The following is a 20,412-nucleotide window of genomic DNA, read 5'->3' as shown; positions in this document are numbered from 1 at the left end:
TTGTTGTTTTTAAAGAAAAAACAGCCTGGTTGTAAATTTGAGGCATTGTGCAGTTTGTGATGTACAATCAAGTTACATCAGGTTGCATCTTGTCATATCATTTATGTTTCATGGAATATGTAATCTGATGTAATGTGACATTTCATAGTACAATTTAGCCTAACGTCAGAAATACAAATTTCTTTAATTTCCCTATCTGATCTAGACTGCAATAATTTTGAGTAGGTTTTGGGGGGCAGGGAGGGAAAGTAGGATGGATGCAAAAATTGGGCCGCAGAAGGGTAGAGTTCCAGAAAGAATGAAGAATCTCTGGAACATTTGGAAATATTCAAGGTGTGGCTCTCAGAATCTACACACTTTTAGCATTAAACTGTAGGACTGCATGTTAACATTGTTCCCCTGTGGAAAGCATAAAGACTGTCAACATTTTCTATTTGCTGGATGTCAAACTGTCAAAACACACAAAAGATAATGTTAATGTGAACAGTAGGGAGTGTCTCTCCTAAAATGAGAAAATAAGTAAAAAAATATATTCTGACAGAGTTCTAGGAGAGTTCACTCTTTTCACTAAACTAAATGTGTTTCAGTGGATTAATTTTTCTTATTTCAACTATAGTACTATTGCACTGACCCACCCAACTATTTAATATTTTTCCTTTTTGTTTTTGACATATCGACAAACAGCAGTCAGCAAGTAGATTTAATGAATGTAGTCTCAGTAAGTCTAGTAACATTTCAGTGGTAAATAAGAAAACTCCAGAGAAGACAATTTTCATTCCTTCATTTTCCAATTTTTCTGAACTGCATTTGCATCCAGGATGTACATATTCATTCAGTCACAGATTAAAATTTATAATGGATTTTTCCCCTGAAGTGCTATCTCTAGAGATCTGTAGTTTAATCAATAGACTAGTGACACACAAATAAACGTTACTCTGAATCTTCCACAAGCAAACTTCTGCATTAGATGTATCATATCAGGGGCAAAGCTATAATTTAGAAAGTTCTGTCAGTTTTAAATGCTGCCTCTTTTTTATAGCTGGAATGTGCCCACAAAATGATTATTTTTCGCTTACCGAGATTATGATTAACCACGCTATTGTCATTTGACTCCATTTACTTATTGTTAATCTGACATCATCAAGCATATAAAATACATTTTTACAGAAAATACAAAATACATTTGTTCTAATTATTGGTCTGTTTGTGGGCAGACCCAGACACAGATAGCAGCCTAAATCATAGAATCATAGAATCATAGAATCTCAGGGTTGGAAGGGACCTCAGGAGGTCATCTAGTCCAACCCCCTGCTCAAAGCTCAAAGATGGCTAAGGAGATTGGTTAGGAGCAGTGGGTCTAATCAAAATAGGAGGCGGAGCTCACAGCTCTCACTCTTATGTGGTCATGCGGCATTGCATCATCTTGTGGTAACAGAGCGCAGCAAGTGAAAGAGAATGAGAACTAGATGTAGGTTTTTACGCCGTACCTATCACCACTATATCTGAGCACCTAAAGGAACAAGAGCATAAATGTAATCTGAGGGGAGTTCATGTTTCCATGCAGTCCAAAGCCAGCCAAACCAAGTACTGTGACTACATACAGTGTGTGTGGTGGCGAGGTGCTCACCCCACCTGTTTTATAACCGCTGCCACATAGACATGATCAGGATAGACAATGTGTTTAGTAACATCCTGCATTTTAAAAGGTTAAGACATTTCAAAGAGAGAATTTGAACAAATCATTGTGCATTGTCTTTCCTTCTGTAGAGGAGGAGAAGTTAGCCTAGGGACAGAGCTTGCTTTAGAGCAGTGGTTCTCAACCAGAGGTACGCGTACCTCTAGGGGTACACAGATGTCTTCCGTACATCAACTCATCTAGATATTTGCCTGGTTTTACAACAGGTTACATAAAAAACACTAGTAAAGTCAGTACAAACTAGAATTTCACACAGACAAAATGAGAAAGTAAACAATTTTTCAGTAATAGTGTGCTGTGACACTTTTGTATTTTTATGTCTAATTTTGTAAGCAAGTAGTTTTTAAGTGAGGTGAAAGTTGAGGTACTCAAGACTCCTGAAAGGGTTACAGTAGTCTGGAAAGGTTGAGAAACGCTGCTTTAGAAGAGGCAGATAGGAGACTTCAGGATGGGACACCTTGTCTTCTCAGATCAGTTACTGATTCTTGGGGTGCTAGTGCTCCCCCACTCACAAAAGGAGAAGAAGGGGAGCTTTTCCCCTGGTTTTAGTAGAAGGATAAGTGTGCTCCCAAACAGACACCCTGGTAATGATATGAAGCATTTAGTCTGGTTGGAATCAGAAGAAGGTTGATAGCACTAATAATTACCATCTAACAGCTGTTTGGTGGCCTATCTAAAATGGTTTAGGGGTCTGTGTACAGGTACCAATGGACAGATGTCCGCATCAGGGAAGAGGGGAAGGAGTAACTAGCTTCACAATAGGCACTGAAGGACACCTTGTTGGCAGTCTGGGAAATGAGGTATGAAATGGAGAATAGACTGGAGTCTGAATCACCCTGTTACTGGACCGTTCAGACAATGTTGCCAAACCTAGAGATGCATCCCCCCCCATCCCCAATGGGCATGTTGAGTGTTAGTGTGGTGTAGGTGCTCACGCCTCAGAGCCACGTACTGCTGAATATAGAAGCTGCTACACATTTACTAGCAGTTTTGTGATGACAACTAGTGCATTCTAGAGAATCAGGCCATCTTGCCCTGTATTATAGCCTGGCTTGGACACAATGCTGATTACCCTTTTCCTATTTAAGAGGAAGCCTCCATCCACTGTTCTCCTAACTCCCTTCACCAATGCACAAATCAGTCCTAAACACACTGCTTGTTGCCTCCCCAAACTAGCACAGAAATTACAAAGTAGCAACAAAATAGCTTTACGGGCCTGTGACATTCATGAATTGTCTCATCCCTCTCACATCACATTGAGATAGAGGAATAATGGTAGTAGGGCAGCACAGGAATTTTATACTTCCATTGCCTATGCTGTGCCTGTTCAATAGGGCATTGGCATTCTGCATTGTCAGTCCAGATCCTTTTTCTCGCCAAAATTCACTATTTTGTGGAGAGGAGAGAGAAATATAATAAAAATATAACCAAAGATACTGTTTTCACATCTGCACCTCAACACACACCTGCAAGAAGAAAAAATTATTTGGACATTTGGTCCAGGTAATCATCCAAAAGTTCAGAGATCTTATGCAAAACTTCTCCCATTCTCTTTAGTCTAGAAATGAAGCTGAAAATATTGCAAGGGCTTCTTCTATTTTAGTATTTTATTTCCACTTGCAGAGGGAACCAGGAAAATTAAAGGCACACAAAATCTGCAAAAAACACTAGTCAGGCACTTTAAAAAAAAAAGTTTGATTTAGATTCAGCTGGAGTTCGGGTCTTTTGTTTGAACCTCTTTGCTCAACCCTAGTCACAGTGAGCCCACTGTACTGCACATTGATTTTAATTTAATCTTTGTTTCTACTCTATCTCTATTATATTTATAAGAATACAGTATTTTTGTTAAATTTAAAGTGGCTTAAAGTTAAGGTAAAAGAGTAATAAACTCTAACATGCCTTATAGCAAAAAACGATTTTATATTCACAGTTGTGTATATACAGCTATAGAAATGTTGAGTTTTTGAAAACTACACTAACCTCACATTTTTAGCAGCAATATTTATTTACCCCTTCTTTCACATAGCCTGCCATAGTGAGAGAGAGAAATATTTAAGTAAATATCTAGATATATGTGGAGGTAAAAATTGGGATAAAATATTTAATTCTGAAGTTCATAGCTCCTACTTATTAATAAACAGATTAATTGCAGTGGGTTTGTACCATTGTATTTGGTTGTTGCATTGTTATTTGGTTGTTGTTTCTTTAATAGGTTGTTACTTAATTATTTCATATGTCAGTAAACATCGCATCTGCATATGGTAGACAATATTTTCTACGATTTCCTCATTCACATTCTGGATGAATAGTTTCTATAGATGGTGAAACTCATGGGGAAAATAATTCCGTTATGCTCCCATGTCTGCGTTATCTATAATCATTATCTTATAGATATACTGCATATATAGGAAATCATTTTCAAAAGTCAGTGGGGGTTGCTGGTTGCTCAGCACTTCTGAAAATAAGGCCGCTAGGATTTTGGAGCGTAATTTTAGGTACCCATTTTTGACATCTTAGCCACCTCTTAGCTGTAGTTAGTTACTTTTACTAACACAAACACATACAGACGTACAAGAAATATAGTCATATGGCACTCCATAGGTATGTATATAGCAAATTTTAACTATTTTGCTCAAAAGCTGAAAAACAGTTCTAGCCATGGACACACTGTAGTGAGTTGAAAATAAAGGACCAAATCATGCCTTCAGGAAAAGGCTGCAGAAAGAAGGAAAGAATCCTAATGTAAGAGGAAAATGTATGAAAGCAGTGGAAGTGCAAGACATTTGTCATAACAATGTCATGAGGTTAAAATGTACCTTATGCAAAAACAGAGTGGAATTAAGATATGCAGGTAAGATCTGGGCACAGCCAGGTGAGAAAGAAAAAGAAATAGGAACATGGTGCAAGAACAGCATGGAAATACAAGTTCAGAAACATCAATGTCAGCATTAACTTACAGTGACTTCTGAGTGTGAAAAGAACGAGGAGTACTTGTGGCACCTTAGAGACTAACAAATTTATTTGAGCATAAGCTTTTGTGGGCTAAAACCCACTTCATCGGATGCATGCAGTGGAAAATACAGTAGGAAGATATATATATATATACACAGAGGACATGAAAAAATGGGTGTTGCCTTACTAACTATAACGAGAATAATCTGTTAAGGTGGGCTATTATCAGCAGGAGGAAAAAAAAACTTTTGTAGTGATAATCAGGATGGCCCATTTCCAACAGTTGACAAGAAAGTGTGAGTAACAGTAGGGGAAAAAATATTAGCATTGGGAAATAGGTTTTACTTTGTATCAGAAGCAGATCTGTCTGTACTAGGAACCATAAAGTTCCCTGCTGCCTTTAATTCACAAAGACCTCTAATTTACTCCCACACATGTGCCCCAGTATCCCCTTCTCCCACCACTTAACAATAGCTCCTCCAGCTACTCTTGGCCTTAAAGAGGTCCCCTCTGCACTTCTCCTTTGGACCTTTTGATGATTTTTCAACAGCAGCCACTTATCCCTTCCATGGGATGGCAAACATCATGGCACAACTTCAACAGCATGATACCTCAGGACCTGAGTGGCTTCAAAGGCACAGAACTTTGAGTAATGCTCCTCTTCCAGCGGAGGAGATGACATGGACCAAAGTTTGAATTAAAATGATCATTGATGACTTTACAGCTTTCCCAAACAGAAAGACAGTTTTATTTGGGCACTTGCCATATATGAAGGCACATACCAAGTTGCCAGCCTACCTTAATAATGACTCAAGAATTAGAATGAGAAGTGGGGAGGGGCCTAAATCTTCCCATCTGAGTGTTAAAACTGCAGCATTTTATCTTAGCTGCAGCACAAATGTTCTTCTTTCTGATGCTCCAAACAGTGATCTACCTTGGCTCTGCCCCATGTGACTGTTGGAGCAACAGGATCTGAAACAGGGTAACCAAAATGAAGTGTGTTCAGCTCAGTGTAGCACATATTCAAACTGAATTGTCATGACATTAGTTGAAATGAAGACCATATTGGGTACAAAAGCTTTTTTCCTTAGATTAGAAAAGAAAATGATGCATAGCAGTCTCCTTAGATGTGGAGCCACTAGGAAAATGGATGGAAATATGTATAGTGGAAAAGCACATATTCCTGCTAATACTCAGTTCTTAATGCAAATACTAGTAACTTAAGTAACTTTCTGTATTTTGAAAATCACTGAAGGATTTTAATTACATTGAAAATTGTTTAGTAGTTTGGGACAAATAGTCTGTTCCCCCCCATGTTTTGTGCAGATTACAAATACTGCTGGTGAAAACATGACTTACACCTGTACCCCGATATAACGCTGTCCTCAGGAACCAAAAAATCTTACCGCATTATAGGTGAAACCGTGTTATAGCGAACTTGCTTTGATCTGCCGGAATGTGCAGCCCTCCCCTCCCCCCGAAGCGTTATATCGGGGTAGAGGTGTATTTAATTAATTGTAATGTCTCATTCAGACAGTCTGGGTGAATATATATAGTCCAGTATCCCATACTATTTGTTTATTACATATTCTCAAGTTACAGGTGAATTGCCTTTTAGTCTTTAGTGTTTCCCAATGAACTGTTGGTTTCATCCATCTGCTTTGTATGCAGGTTACAAATGCATGCTGGAAGTTCTTGTGCAAGACACTGCTTTCCATCGCAGTGGAATCAGGGGTTCTCAACCTGGAGGTCGGGACCCCTGAGGGGGGTCACGAGGTCATTACATGGGGGGGTCACAAGCTGTCAACCTCCACCCCAAACCTCACTTGCCTCCAGCATTTATAATGGTGTTAAATATATTAAAAAGTGTGTTTAATTTATTGGGGGGTTGCACTCATAGGCTTGTGATGTGAAAGGGGTCACCAGTAAAGAAGTTTGAGACCCAGTGGTGTACACGGTTACTCTAGACACACAAAAGTGAGGCTGAGAGCAGAATCTGGCCCATTATGAAATGTTTATGGCACAGTTACACATCTTTCCCCTTCATCCTTCATGTGTTTATGTTTTTATAATGAAGAACCCTTATTTAAAACATTGCTAAAGATTCAGGGCTCATTTCTGTCCATATTTGTACAATATGCAAGGTATTTCCCCCTGTAAATTAGGAGCGCTGTGTAAATCTGTTCTCTCACTTAACTCGGATGCATTCCTCTTTACTGGGACAATCTTCTGAAAATATTCAATCAAAAAGCACTATGCAAAAATAGATGGAGATCATAGAAGAACAGAAGAACTTTACAGTAGTTCAGTAGACGTTTTTTCCTCTTTTTCCTTTCCATTGGCACAAGTTATCCATAAAAATTACCAACAAAATAAACCAGACAAAGGCAACTTTAATTTAAAATGAAACTATAGGCTTAACTAGTATTGCCAGCCGCAAGCATTCAAAAAAATCATGAGATTGTAAACAATAATACATTTGGAGTTCTTTATTTGCCTTCTGGGTTTTAAGCTTTGCTCCACAGCCAGGAAGGTATACGTTTTTTGTTGTTGGTTTTTTTAATGAAAGTTGAGATGATCAAATAATCAGCATGACTTCAGGAGGTTGGGCTTTAAGAGAAACACCAATTATTGTGAGAATCACAATACAATTGCAGGAGTTGGCAACATGTAAGGTCATCTCCAATACTGACCATCAGATGCCCATTGATCTTGGCATTTAGAGACTAAACGAATTACAGTAAAAAATATATTTGTGATATGACATCGCAAAGATCAGACTCTCATAACAACATATGTCCCTATATTTGTCAAATTACTCATGTTATAGGAGGAAAATATATCCATCTAACTAATTTTATTTAGCTAGCTATTTATCTATCATAGGTCAAGTGACACATAATCCAGTGTGGTGCCATGTATTGTCACCCATAAAATATTACACATCATAATTTGAAAACAAAAACAAATACATTTTTGAAACCCATATGCGGACAGCAAGCTGCAAGCATTGTGTGAATCAGATAAAGTACAGTTCATGCATTACCACTATCCAAATTATGTCTGGCTAGTTTTACACATACTTAGTTTTAATAATGTGATTCCATTAAAGTCAGAGTCTCTTTAATGGGAGTTGAATTAGGCCTTAAGAGTCGAGTTGATTTTTGGTAACTCATTTGCCTGGAAGTAAATTTTTACCAGCCTTAAAACCTGTAACAGATACAGGACTATCTGTGGTTCTTCAGCTGCTTTCCCTGTGTTGTTCAGCCTTGGCTTTGATCACAGTACCATGTTGTATAGCATGGTTTTACAGGATTTCTTGGAATGCATCATTTTGCAAATGAATCAGCAGTTGCAACCCTTTCATCTGGAATATAATTTGTTAACTTTAAAGGGATATTGCTAACTTGACTTATTAAAATATATCTTTTGATAGAGCCCCATTTACATAGTATGTGCAGACTTCTATATCAGAAAGTTCCTTTTTTAAAAAGGGGGGGAGAGATTTTTCCTCTTTCTGAGTTGAAAAGCGTCTTCTGAATGGGCATAAGAGCAAAAACAAACTCTCCCCTTTCTCCTGAGCATACCCCTGACTGCTGCCTCTTTGCTTTCAGTTCCAGCATTGCTGTCACTGATGCTACTGGTTAATGCCCTCTTGCAGTTCCTGGAGAATGACTTCACCATCATCAGAACAGTGAAACTGACTGTAGAGAAAGGTCCTTATTCTCAGTTTCTCCATTCCTGCACTTGAGGCAGATATGGGGGGACTGGGAGCCAAACGTAACTTTAAACTACCTTTGCATTTCCCATATTTGGAGCTATGCAGGGACCTAGATGATCACAGTGGTCCCTTCTGGCCTTGGGATCTATGAATTCGTGCCCTGCCCAGCCCCTGCCCTAATGTAAGTTATAGCAGCCTTACATTCTGTTTCCCTTTGACCACCTATAGGTCTTGGGGAGCAGAAATGTGGGGGGACTGGCAATGTGAATTTCAGATGACAAGGTCCCTTTAAGCAAGAAGACTAGAAGGGTGTCAGTTATTATTAATTCGTGACAGGTGCACTTTCAGGTACAAGAGCAAAACCAGCATGCTATCATGGCTGAAGTGATGCTGTACAGTTCTCATGCACAGTGCTTTGCTGCACCAGCTATATACTGGGTTCTGAAGTTACACTGTTAGTTAACTGAGAAACCTGTACGCCAGGACGAACCAGCACCACTTGCCCTTTGAGGATCTGGGATAAAAAATATTTGTGCAGATTATATTCATATTACTTCAGTTCTCCCTTTCTAGGTATAAGACAATTAGGGATGGGAAAACTGATTAGGAATAAATAAGACTGTCTGACCCGTCCTTAATCCGAGCTTCAAATGTCACATCTTTTTAAATCCTTATTGCTCACCATTAAACTACTTTGCAATGTCTAGATGTATGCTAATGCTGTCTCAGTTAAACAATAGTCACTACTGTTCGCTAAACTAAACACTTTTCCAAAGGGATGTCATAATATACCGTGTTCAAATTAAGTTGTGTATAGTGTAATCATTTAAATTAATAGCACCTTTCAGCACACAGAACTTCACATATTCTATATCCTACGAAACAAAGAGGTTGGATTTCTGCTCTAAATAAAAAATTCAATTCAAATTTGACAATCAGGTTCCTAAAATGCCTTCATATAAGGAGAGCCATGGAACTACAACTGTCTCTGGGGAAGAGGGCAGCAGCCAACTGACACACAGGCTGATGGATCAGTGTGGAGAGGGAGATATTCTATGATGCTGCTGCACCAAGCCAAACTCTTCCAGAATGTTCCTTAGTATACGCACACAAGCAAGAGTGGTTTAGTTTCTAAGATCTGTTCTGAAAACAGCACATAGAAAACTGCAGGGTACTGAATTTAGCTGCTTCCAGGATGAAGGTGTGAGTCGACCTTCTTTATGGCTGAAACAGTGCTCAGTGCATGTAGGGGGTGGGGAGGATATGAAGGGAAAGGTGATTTTATACCACTTTTTCAGCCATCTCTGATTCTAGGCCAAGTAGGGGCCAATTTGGCTCTTGGCGCAATTTAGAGCAGCCTCAGTGCTGCTCTAAATTGCACCATCTTGTAACAACCTTCAAGGGCCGTTATACTGTCCAAGGATTGCCAGAGCACAGTGCACTCTGGTTGCTCCCCTTCCTTCCCTGATGCATCCCTGGCACATTCCATATGCTAGCAGAGTGGGGAAGACCAATAGCCATCTCCAGGTTACTTGAGCCTTCTCCTATCCCATCTGTCTGGCTACGCCACCATTATAGCCCATTTGCTCAGTACAGCAGAGAAAAGCCCATACTACACGATATGATCTGGTCTCTGAATCAGAAATGATGGCCTCCAGGGAGCATGAGTATTTCAAATACCATGTTTAGCTACTAGCTTTTTAGTAAAGATAAACAGAATTGTTGGCAGTACACATTATTTTCTAACCTAAATAAGAGAAGGTTTCAGACATATAAGAAAAGGAAATTCAGCAGAGTTGAGGCAGAATAGGTAAGTAGATACAGAGAGTAAATAACATATTATATTAAATTATATATAATATATATTATTTTAAAAGTAATATCATTGTTTGGGGGGTTAAATTGCAGCATCCTACTCTGTGCATCCTTCTGCAAAGATATCAGTTGCTAATCTAATGCAGGCAGCAAATAATTCCATTTTTAAAAATCTTTTATTCTTGTCAGCTACAATAAATGGCATTTGTTTTTACAAATATAGTTGATGGAATATATTTACTGGCTGCTACCACAAAAACTCTAAACAGATATGTATATTTGATTTCACTAAATCAAGACACTTCCCTAACACCATGAAGTTGAGGGATATATCCTTGAAATAACTGTTGCATTACTTTTCTAACAGAGCAGAAGTCTTTCAACTTGGGACAGTCTCAGAAGACATTCCCTCCTGCATTTTCCTGTGAAGTCTTCTATTTTGTTTTGCAGGACTGTTGTGCAAAAATCTTTAATCACAAATTCCTATTTGTAATCTCTCCATGAGGGAGAATTTAGCCTGCTCACTCTGGTTAACATTATATCCTTCCAATCCTCTGAAGAGGTTTGTTGGTTCATTTTCTTTTCCCAACCTAGCTTCACATTGTCAATATTGCTCTATAATTTTACAGAAAATTAAAGCTACTCAAATGCAAGTGAAACAAGCCACATAATTGCAAGACAAACAAGTTCAATGGGCAGGAATTTTGTATCTTCTTACACATATTGTCTGTATCATCATAAGAATTGGAGACAATTTCAACTAGATTTGTCCCGGTAGTGGACTATGTAAGATAATTACAAGATAATCAGATCGCTGGTAAAATAAATAATACATGGTATGCACATTGTTCTACAAATATGGTGAAATTCTGGCTACCCTGAAGTCAAGGGCTTCCAGTGACTTCCAGAGAGCCAGGATTTCACCCATGGTGTTTAGACGGCTAATCCATCTCCACCATCAGATCCTGCAAGCTCCATTGTTATTGTGGGTACTTCTCTCATTTTCTTTTTCAATCACAGTTTTTCTTCTACAGAAAACATGTGTGCTAAATATTGCCTCAATTCAGTCCCTTCACTGTCAGTATAAACTGAGAATCTCCCACTCCCTCGGGATTCCGTGGATAGCAGCACATCTAATATAAAGAGGAAGGGATTTTTTTCTTCCCCAGGACAGTGCTCTCTGTCCTGCCAAGCAGCAGGTCAGATTATAATTTCTCATCATTTAAAAAAAATTAGAGACATTTCTAATTCAATCTCTCAACTCATCAGTAAATATGTGCTAATATCCCTGCTTTACAGAGGAGGAAACAAGAGACTTTTCCGACACCAAAGAATCATGAGAACCAAGATCTTTTGATTTACTGCCAAATCCTTGCACCTTACAAGCAAGTCATTGAGCTTTTCCATAGGTCAGTTTTCCTGTCTTTAAAGTTGACCTAATGAGAACACTTTGCACCTACGGAGGGCTTTTCCATCTACAGATCTCAAAAATGGCAAATGTGGTCAAGCAAGCATGAGTAGACAGCTTTTATAGGCTATACACACACAAGCACTTAGACTAGATCCTTTTTTTTCTGAGAGGAACTGTACTTGAATGAATGAGACATGGGTCTATAACGGGTAGGCAACCTATGGCACATGTGCCGAAGGTGGCACGCGAGCTGATTTTCAGTGGCACTTGCACTGCCCGGGTCCTCGCCACCGGTCTGGGGGGCTCTGCATTTTAATTTAATTTTAAATGAAGCTTCTTAAACATTTTAAAAACCTTATTTACTTTACATACAACAATAGTTTAGTTATATATTATAGACTGATAGAAAGAGCCCTTTGAAAAATGTTAAAATGTATGACTGGCACGCAAAACCTTAAATTAGAGTGAATAAATGAAGACTCGGCACATCACTTCTGAAAGGTTGCTGACCCCTGGTCTATAATCTGGTTTTGTTCACAGCTCTGCCACACACCAAGTGATCCTGGTCAACTTAAGTCAGCTTTGTGCCTCGATTAACCCATCTGAAAAATGTCAATAAAGATATTGTTGGCCTCATGCAAGGAGTCTTGTGACCCTTCACAAAACAGGGATTGGGAAGTATATTGAATTATTAAAACCAGTCAGCAAAAGGGATGGAAATTGAACTTGGGATATTCTGGCTCCCAGCCCCATGTTTACTACCCTACACTTCAAGAATCCAACGGGTCCCTTTGACCAGATTCCATGTTTCCCTGAAGCATTTTCACAGAAGTCTTGATCATTTCAGAGTAATTCAGGAGCCTATGGAGTGTAGCACTTTGAGCTAGATCCCCAGGTGAGCGAGAGCAGTGCACCAGAAGAGGAAAGGAATGACACCTTTCTACCTTTCTGATTTGGGCAGCTGCCAAAGGCCAAGCCAGCTCTTGGTGCAAGTTAGAGCAGTCTCAGCACTTTTCTAACTTGCACCAGCCGATGATGGCCCTCCAGGGGTTGCTCTGTCAGCCAGGATTGTCAGAGTACATGACATTCTAGCCCAGAGGTCGGCAACCTTTCAGAAGTGGTGTGCCCAGTCTTCATTTATTCACTCTAATTTAAGTTTTTGCATGCCGGTAATACATTTTAACATTTTTAGAAGGTCTATTTCTCTAAGTCGATATTATAGAACTAAACTATTGCTGTATGTAAAGTAAATAAGGTTTTTAAAATGTTTAAGAAGCTTCATTTAAAATTAAATTAAAATGCAGAACCCACCAGACTGGTGGCCAGGACCTGGGCAGTGTGAGTGCCACTGAAAATCAGCTTGTGTGCTGAAAAAAAAAAATAATAGGAGATATACCAATCTCCTAGAACTGGAAGGGACCTTGAAAGGTCATTGAGTCCAGCCCCCTGCCTTCACTAGGAGGACCAATTTTTGCCCCAGATCCCTAAGTGGCCTCCTCAAGGATTGAAGTCACAACCCTGGGTTTAGCAGGCCAATACTCAAACCACTGAACTATCCCTGCCCCCCACCCCATAAGTTGCCTACCCCTCACCCCATAAGTTGCCTACCCCTGTTCTAGCCCAAGACACTCCCACATCCATTGTAAAGAGTGGCTATTGTACAGCTGACTTTTCATGGAATCTTGCCTCCTTAAGGCAGGTTTAACTACCCTTTACACCACTACAGCAGCACAAAGAGGATTTAACTGGTGCTGAGGATCGGCTCTATAAGCTTATCAGGGAATCATATGCAAAATAAACAATATAGTTTGCAAAGAGTCCTAACACAGCCAAGTTAAAACATTTTTTCACCAGAATACTGAATGGGCCTTCACTATACTTAAGGCTATTCCCCTGCCAAATTTCAACCTTCTAACTCCACCTGTTTTAGCTGGAAGCTGGTTCAAAAGAAGTCACAAGATTTTATTTTTCCCATGGGGACAGTGCAATTTTTCCACTCTTTCCCTCTTTCAAAAATAACAGCCTTTTTTGCTCACATTTTCCAGAACAAGTCACTTTTGGTCAGAGATTAACCATGGAAACTTTCAGCCTAAACAGGACGCTTCAGAAGGATACAAGCACCTCTGAAAAGGAGCTGGGATACAACTGTAATGATAGCAGGCCCCAACCAGCAACTCCTAAAATAAAAGGTTTTGCCAGCTAATATGTTCTTCCAGGAGGCTCTAACTTCCATTTTTAGCCTCCCTCATCATCTCAACTCTTTGCTGTAGTTTGGGTGGATAGGACTACCATTTAATTAATGCCAGATAGCTTGGTCATGCTATCCTGACAATCCTGGCACTTAGGACATCCAGCTGTGATCTTTCTGTTGTCCTGAGAGAGGGTTAACCCTCCCACTACCAATCAACAGGGCTTACTACACCTCACCCTAGTGGCACATTGAAATGACCTGTCATGTTGCTTTTTCTGTACTGCATTCCTGATAGTTGTCTGATGCAGTGGTCATTTAGCAATCCTGATTATTATTACATCGCCATAATGTGGTTGGTCTGTAGCTGTCCCTTTTACTTCACTTGGAAACAAAGCATTCTCGTTTATTGGAATGATATTTTGTTTTGGGAGAGGGTGAACAGCAGGTGCACCTAGCATTTATAGAAGTCAAAACGTAATTGAGTTATGAGTAAAGGACATTGGGGGGAAATATCAGTACTTTAATGCATGTTTTGCATTTTTGTAATGTGCTTACTATTAATATTGTAGCAATTAGAAATGTTTTTTTGCCGAGATTAAATAGGAAATGGACTGAGATGACAAAGCTGCTGTCATTCTACCTGCTATGGTGCACAATTAACTGTTGAATAATGTGTATGATTTTTCTCCCCCTTACAGTTGCACTCAGCTGTGACCAGGATCCAAGTACAAAGACCTGGTTTCAATTACACATTTGCCCATATATGTATCCTGAATAATGACAAGACTTGCATAGTGGATGACATAGTGCATGTACTGGAGGAGCTAAAGTCTGCTCGATCTTCTAATCGAACTAATTTTGTTATCACATATCCAATCACTCACTTAAAGGATGGCAGGGAAGTGTATAACGGACACCAGCTTGGCGGGGTTACCGTGCACAGCAAAGATCGGGTGAAGTCTGCAGAAGCCATCCAGCTCACCTACTACTTGCAGACGATCAACTCTCTGAATGACATGGTAGCAGAAAAGTGGGAATCCATCTTTTGTGACACTGTCGAACTTTTCCAGAAATCCAACAGGAAAGTCAAAATGTATCCCTTCACTTCGTCTTCGCTGAGGGAGGATTTCCAGAAGACGAGCAGGGTGTCAGAACGTTACCTGACCACAAGCCTGGTCCTTGTGGTCACTTTGGCCATACTCTGCTGTTCCATGCAGGATTGTGTCCGCAGCAAACCTTGGCTTGGCCTTTTAGGATTGTTAACGGTGAGCTTAGCCACTCTGACTGCAGCTGGAATCATCAATCTGACTGGTGGGAAATACAATTCCACCTTCCTGGGAATTCCCTTCATCATGTTAGGTAATTATCTCATTCTATTTTTTTGTGGGGGTTTCTGGTTCTTTGACGTATTTCATGGGCAGCAGAAAAGAAGCCAAGCATCACTGCATGAGTCCCAGTACCCATTCATTGTGACACTGCAGTGTACTTCTCATCATGAATTCATCTGGTATTTGTAATAATAATGCTTATGGACATTAAAAAAAAAAAACTCCACAGGGACTTGGTTGTTTTGTAGCACCATTTGGTATGGCATTCTGCTCATGTGGTAGATAGAGACAATTTTGTGCTAGTGGAGTATGTTATCCAAGAGAGGGAAACCAACAGCAGCTTCTCTGTGGAAATTTGATTATGTTTTTTGGTACTCAGCTTTATAAGGAAACCTTTGCACAGGCCCCTTTGGTGAAATTAAAATATCAGCTGCCTTGGTAAATAAAAGGGGCACTTTTCATTTACAGAACAATAACTGTACTCTCCATGAGTACACACTCTTGTTTTATCATGGGCTTATGTTTTAATCAGTCTGTTTCGGGAATAAATGCAGTAATAGGCAGTTTCTTTGTGGCATTTCACTTGAAAAATGAATTTGCCAAGACAGTTTAAGTAGCAATATGCACTGCTAAGTTGCAGAGCTCTGGCTCTTGCTGACCAGGCCAGCTCACACCATTCAGCATCAAGCCTTGCAAATGATCAAAGTACTGACAGACTATGAAGATTGTCCTGTGCACACCTATGGGTTGGTGGCATTACCACAGGGATTTTTATACTCCACTCACCCACCATAATTTTTTGGATATCAAGACGAGGAGAGTCAGATTGTACCTGATCTGAAGTCAGTGGAAACACTTTTATTAACTTCAAGGGTCTTTTGATTAGGCACATTTTGGGGAAACTTGGCACTAAATCAAAGCAGGCGGAGGACTTCACTAGTGAATGTAAAAAGATAGCTGGAAAGCTCATTCTGTTTGCTTTTGCGTTTTGTTCATGAATGGTAGAAAAACTTTGTACACTGCAGGTGTCTGATATGTCCTTGTTCGCAACAGTATTCATTTGTGAAGAATACCTCATGCATTGATTTAATAACAGTTTTCCCAGCTGAAAATCAGTGTGCAGTACTACACATTTTCAGCACATGTGGATCTCCAATTACTAAGTCACATCGTGTAGTGATGTTACATGTTTCAGTAGGTTTGTTTTATATTCAAAACTAGGCCCACTATGATGTGCCTATAATATACTTGTGCTCCTGACATGTTTAATTAAAAGGATGTTACATTTTATAAAGCAGCCATTTAGGTGCAGAATATACGTAGTGGAAAGTAAGTAAACAGAAAGCAGACCCTCAAATGTCACATCAGAGGCAGCATGTAATTCTGATTTTCAAAACACATCCAAAAAATTAAAATAAAATGTAACATGATCAAAAGGAAATATCTTGCAGGAATTTTCGGTCACAGGGAGGCTAGCCATCTGCCCTGTTTTCTTATATTTGACTTTATGTAATCTAAAAATGCCTTGATCAAACTAAGGAGATTATGCAAAATATCCTGTTTTTCTGTGTGTGTTATAAAGAGAATATTCACTGCAGAAATTAAATCTAAAAGTCCATCCATAGAAATGAAAGTATTTTGCATGGAGTGACTTTGAAATATAAAATGTTAGCTAGATTAAGGGATCAAAACTCACACTGCTTGAAGACAGCCTTTTACATTTTTAATTCATTGGCAATGAATGTGCTGCAATCTACACGTCTTATGGGGGTGGGGGTGGGTGCAAAGTTAACTATGGTTAGTTTGCATGCAGTGTTTTTGTAGCCGAGTTGGTCGCAGGATATTTGAGAGATAAGGTGGGTGAGCTAATATAGTTTAACTCTAGATCTCCTTTGATTGCCAAACACTATAGACCAAAATTATTTTTTAATTCAAATGTATTACTATTTTTTTAGGAGTGATTTTCTAGCAAGTAATTAAACTTTAAATAACTGTCAGAACCTACTAGCCCATTTCACTTGAATCCTCCATATGCTTTGCATGGATTAATATAAACTCCTGAAAATCAGACATGGACATGAAGGACAGATGTAAATTTTTTAATGAGAATTGGTTTAATCAAGTGGACAATTGAAAACACAATTTTTTTTTCTTCTGACAGCAAAGTGAAGCAGGACATAGAAAGATTCTGCACAGATTTCAACAAATATTTTACATATATACATTTAAAAAATAAAGCCTCCCATTAGGTAACTGAAAGCTAGAGGTGCAATCTAACATTGATTGTAGTCAGTGGAGATACTTTAATTTAACTTCAAGGAGGACTAGATCAGACCCTAGATTTACTGACCTTCAGAGAATATAGGATTTCTGGTCTGTGGTTTAGTGTGGTATCTACTACTTACCCACGTTTTCTTAGCTGAACATGGGCTCCCATAGTAACACCGTGGCCGAAAGAGCTAGCACGATCCTGGGATGCATAAACAGGGAAATCTCAAGTAGGAGTAGAGAAGTTATTTTACCTATGTATTTGGCACTGGTGGAATACCGTGTCTAGTTCTGGTGCCCACAATTCAAGAAAGATGTTGAGAAATTAGAGAGGGTTTCGGAGAGCCACGAGAATGATTAAAGGATTAGAAAACGTGCCTTATAGTGATAGACTTAAAGAGCTCAATCAGTTTAGTTGAATGAAGAGAAAGAAGGCAAAGAGGTGACTTGATTACAGTCTCTAAGTATCTACATGGAGAAAAAATATTTAATAATGGGCCCTTTAGTCTAGCAGAGAAAGGTGTAACATGAACCAGTGACTGGATATTGAAACTAGAGAAATTCAGTCTGGAAATAAGGTGCAATTTTTTAACAGTGAGGAAATTAACCATTGGAACAATTTACCAAGGGTCATGGTATATTCTCCATCACTGACAGTTTTTAAATCAAGACTGGATGTTTTTCTAAAAGATCTACTCTAAGAATTATTTTGGGGAAGTTCTGTGGCTTTCTGTGAGATACAGAAGGTCAGACTATATGATCACAGTGGTCCCTTCTGGCCTTGGAATCTATGAATCCATCATCTCATGACTACAAGCAAAAAGTTGTCAGAAAAAAAATACTTATTCCTGATTCAAATCCTGATCTTACACAGATGCCACTATGCCACCACTGTGATCAACTACAGCTGGTCAAATAATATTTCTCAAATAATATATTCATAACATTTCACAATATTTGTCCAGTTATTCACTGAATGTTTTTAGATGATTTTCTGAGTTAAAAAAAGCCAGACTGATAATTCAGGTTTCAGAGTGGTAGCCGTGTTAGTCTGTATCAGCAAAAGCAACGAGGAATCCTTGTGGCACCTTAGAGACTAACAAATTTATTTGGGCATAAGCTTTTGTGGGCTAAAACCCACTTCATCAGAGGCGTGGAGTGGAATATACAGTAGGCAGATATAAAAATACAGCACATGAAAAGATGGAAGTTGCCTTCTAAGGTGCCACAAGGATTCCTTGTTGGATTTACTGATAATGCAGACAGTATATTTGCAAAACAAAGTATTCAATTAATTGTGTATTATTTTTAATAGATTATTGACAGATCCTCCTCTTAATTATTTACCTCGTGTCAGCCTCAACCCCCTCCAACAGTGAACAATTTGTAGTGCAGAAAAGGTAGCTTCAGTTTCTGTATTTATTGAATTCTTTGCCTCACTAAGTCTTGATTGTGGTGATGGCTTTTATGTTGTGGACAGGCTTCTTTACCACAATTAGGATTCATCAATTGCTTATTAAAACAAAGCAGAAATTAAATAAAGTCATTGAAACTAACAGGCTTCTGAGATATGCTATTCAGTGAGATTCAGCACTAGTCAGAAGTACAGCAGGAGCCTCTCCACCTGGTCCCAAAAGGGCAAGGTTCTACTCTCACCATATATGAATGAGGTTTTAGGGACAGGGAGGACAGGAAGAGCTGCAAAGATTGGAATCTTATACGGCACTGATGAGGTGCTGTCTCAGCCATTGAGCTAAATATGGGAATTTTTGCAACAAGCTTTGTTTTCACTGTGAACATTTTGCACAGCTCTTAGATAAATGACTGCTTCTTGGAGCAGCCAATCCTGGAACCCATAAGAGGAGAGGCAATTCTTGATTTAGTCCTAAGTGACACACAGGATCTGGTCCAAGAGGTGAATATAGCTGGACCACTTGGTAATAGTGTCATAATATAATTAAATTTAACATCCCTGTGGTGGGGGAAACACCACAGCAGCCCAACACTGTAGCATTTAATTTCAGAACGGGGAACTACACAAAAATGAGGAGGTTAGTTAAACAGAAGTTAAAAGGTAAAGCACCAAAAGTGAAATCCCTGCAAGCTGCATGGAAACTTTTTAAAGACACCATAATAGAGGCTCAACCTAAATGTATACCTCAAATTAAAAAACATAGCAAGAAAATAAAAAAAGAGCCACTGTGGTAAACAACAAGTGAAAGAAGCAGTGAGAGGCAAAAAGATATCCTTTAAAAAGTAGAAGTTAAATTCTAGTGAGGAAAATAGAAAGGAGCATAAACTCTGGCAAATGAAGTATAAAAATAAAATTAGAAAGGCCAAAAAAGAATTTGAAGTACAGCTAGCCAAAGACTCAAAAAGTAATACCAAAAAATGTTTAAGTACATCAGAAGCAGGAAGCCTGCTAAACAACCAGTGGAGCCACTGGACGATCAAGATGCTAACGGAGCACTCAAGGACGATAAGGCCATTGCAGAGATACTAAATGAATTCTTTGCATCAGTCTTCACAGTTGAGTATGTGAGGGAGATTCCCAAACCTGAGCCATTTTTTTTAGTTGACAGATCTGAGGAACTGTCCCAGATTGAGGTGTCATTAGAGGAGGTTTTGGAAAAAATTGATAAACTAAACAGCAATAAGTCACCAGAACCAGATGATATTCACCCAAGAGTTCTGAAGGAACTCAAATGTGAAATTGCAGAACTGCTAACTGTAGTCTGTAACCCATCATTTAAATCTGCTTCTGTACCAAATGACTGGAGGATAGCTAATGTCACACCAATTTTTAAAAAGGGCTCCAGAGGTGACCACAGCAATTAGAGGGCAGTAAGCCTGACTTCAGTACCAGGCAAACTGGTTGAAACTATAGTAAGAACAAAATTGTCAGACACATAGAGGAACTTACTTTGTTGGGTAATAGTCAACATGGTATTTGTAAAGGGAACTCATGCCTCACCAATCTACTATAATTCTTTGAGGGGGGTCTACAAGCATATGGACAACGGGGAATCC

The 20,412-nt window shown here is 39.1% G+C and overlaps 1 protein-coding gene across 1 annotated transcript in view; it reads left to right on the top strand.

The window, feature by feature from the left end:
- Nucleotides 1–20,412, top strand: part of PTCHD1 (patched domain containing 1) — a 47,002-nt gene that overhangs the window by 3,016 nt on the left and 23,574 nt on the right. Inside the window, exon 3 of the mRNA XM_045009554.1 lies at nt 14,485–15,145. Coding sequence (XP_044865489.1) covers nt 14,485–15,145 — 661 coding nt within the window. The remainder of the gene's footprint in view (nt 1–14,484; nt 15,146–20,412) is intronic.

Source organism: Mauremys mutica, chromosome 1, assembly GCF_020497125.1.
Source record: "Mauremys mutica isolate MM-2020 ecotype Southern chromosome 1, ASM2049712v1, whole genome shotgun sequence".
NCBI lineage: Eukaryota > Metazoa > Chordata > Testudines > Geoemydidae > Mauremys > Mauremys mutica.
This window is presented reverse-complemented; position numbering and strand designations above follow the sequence as displayed.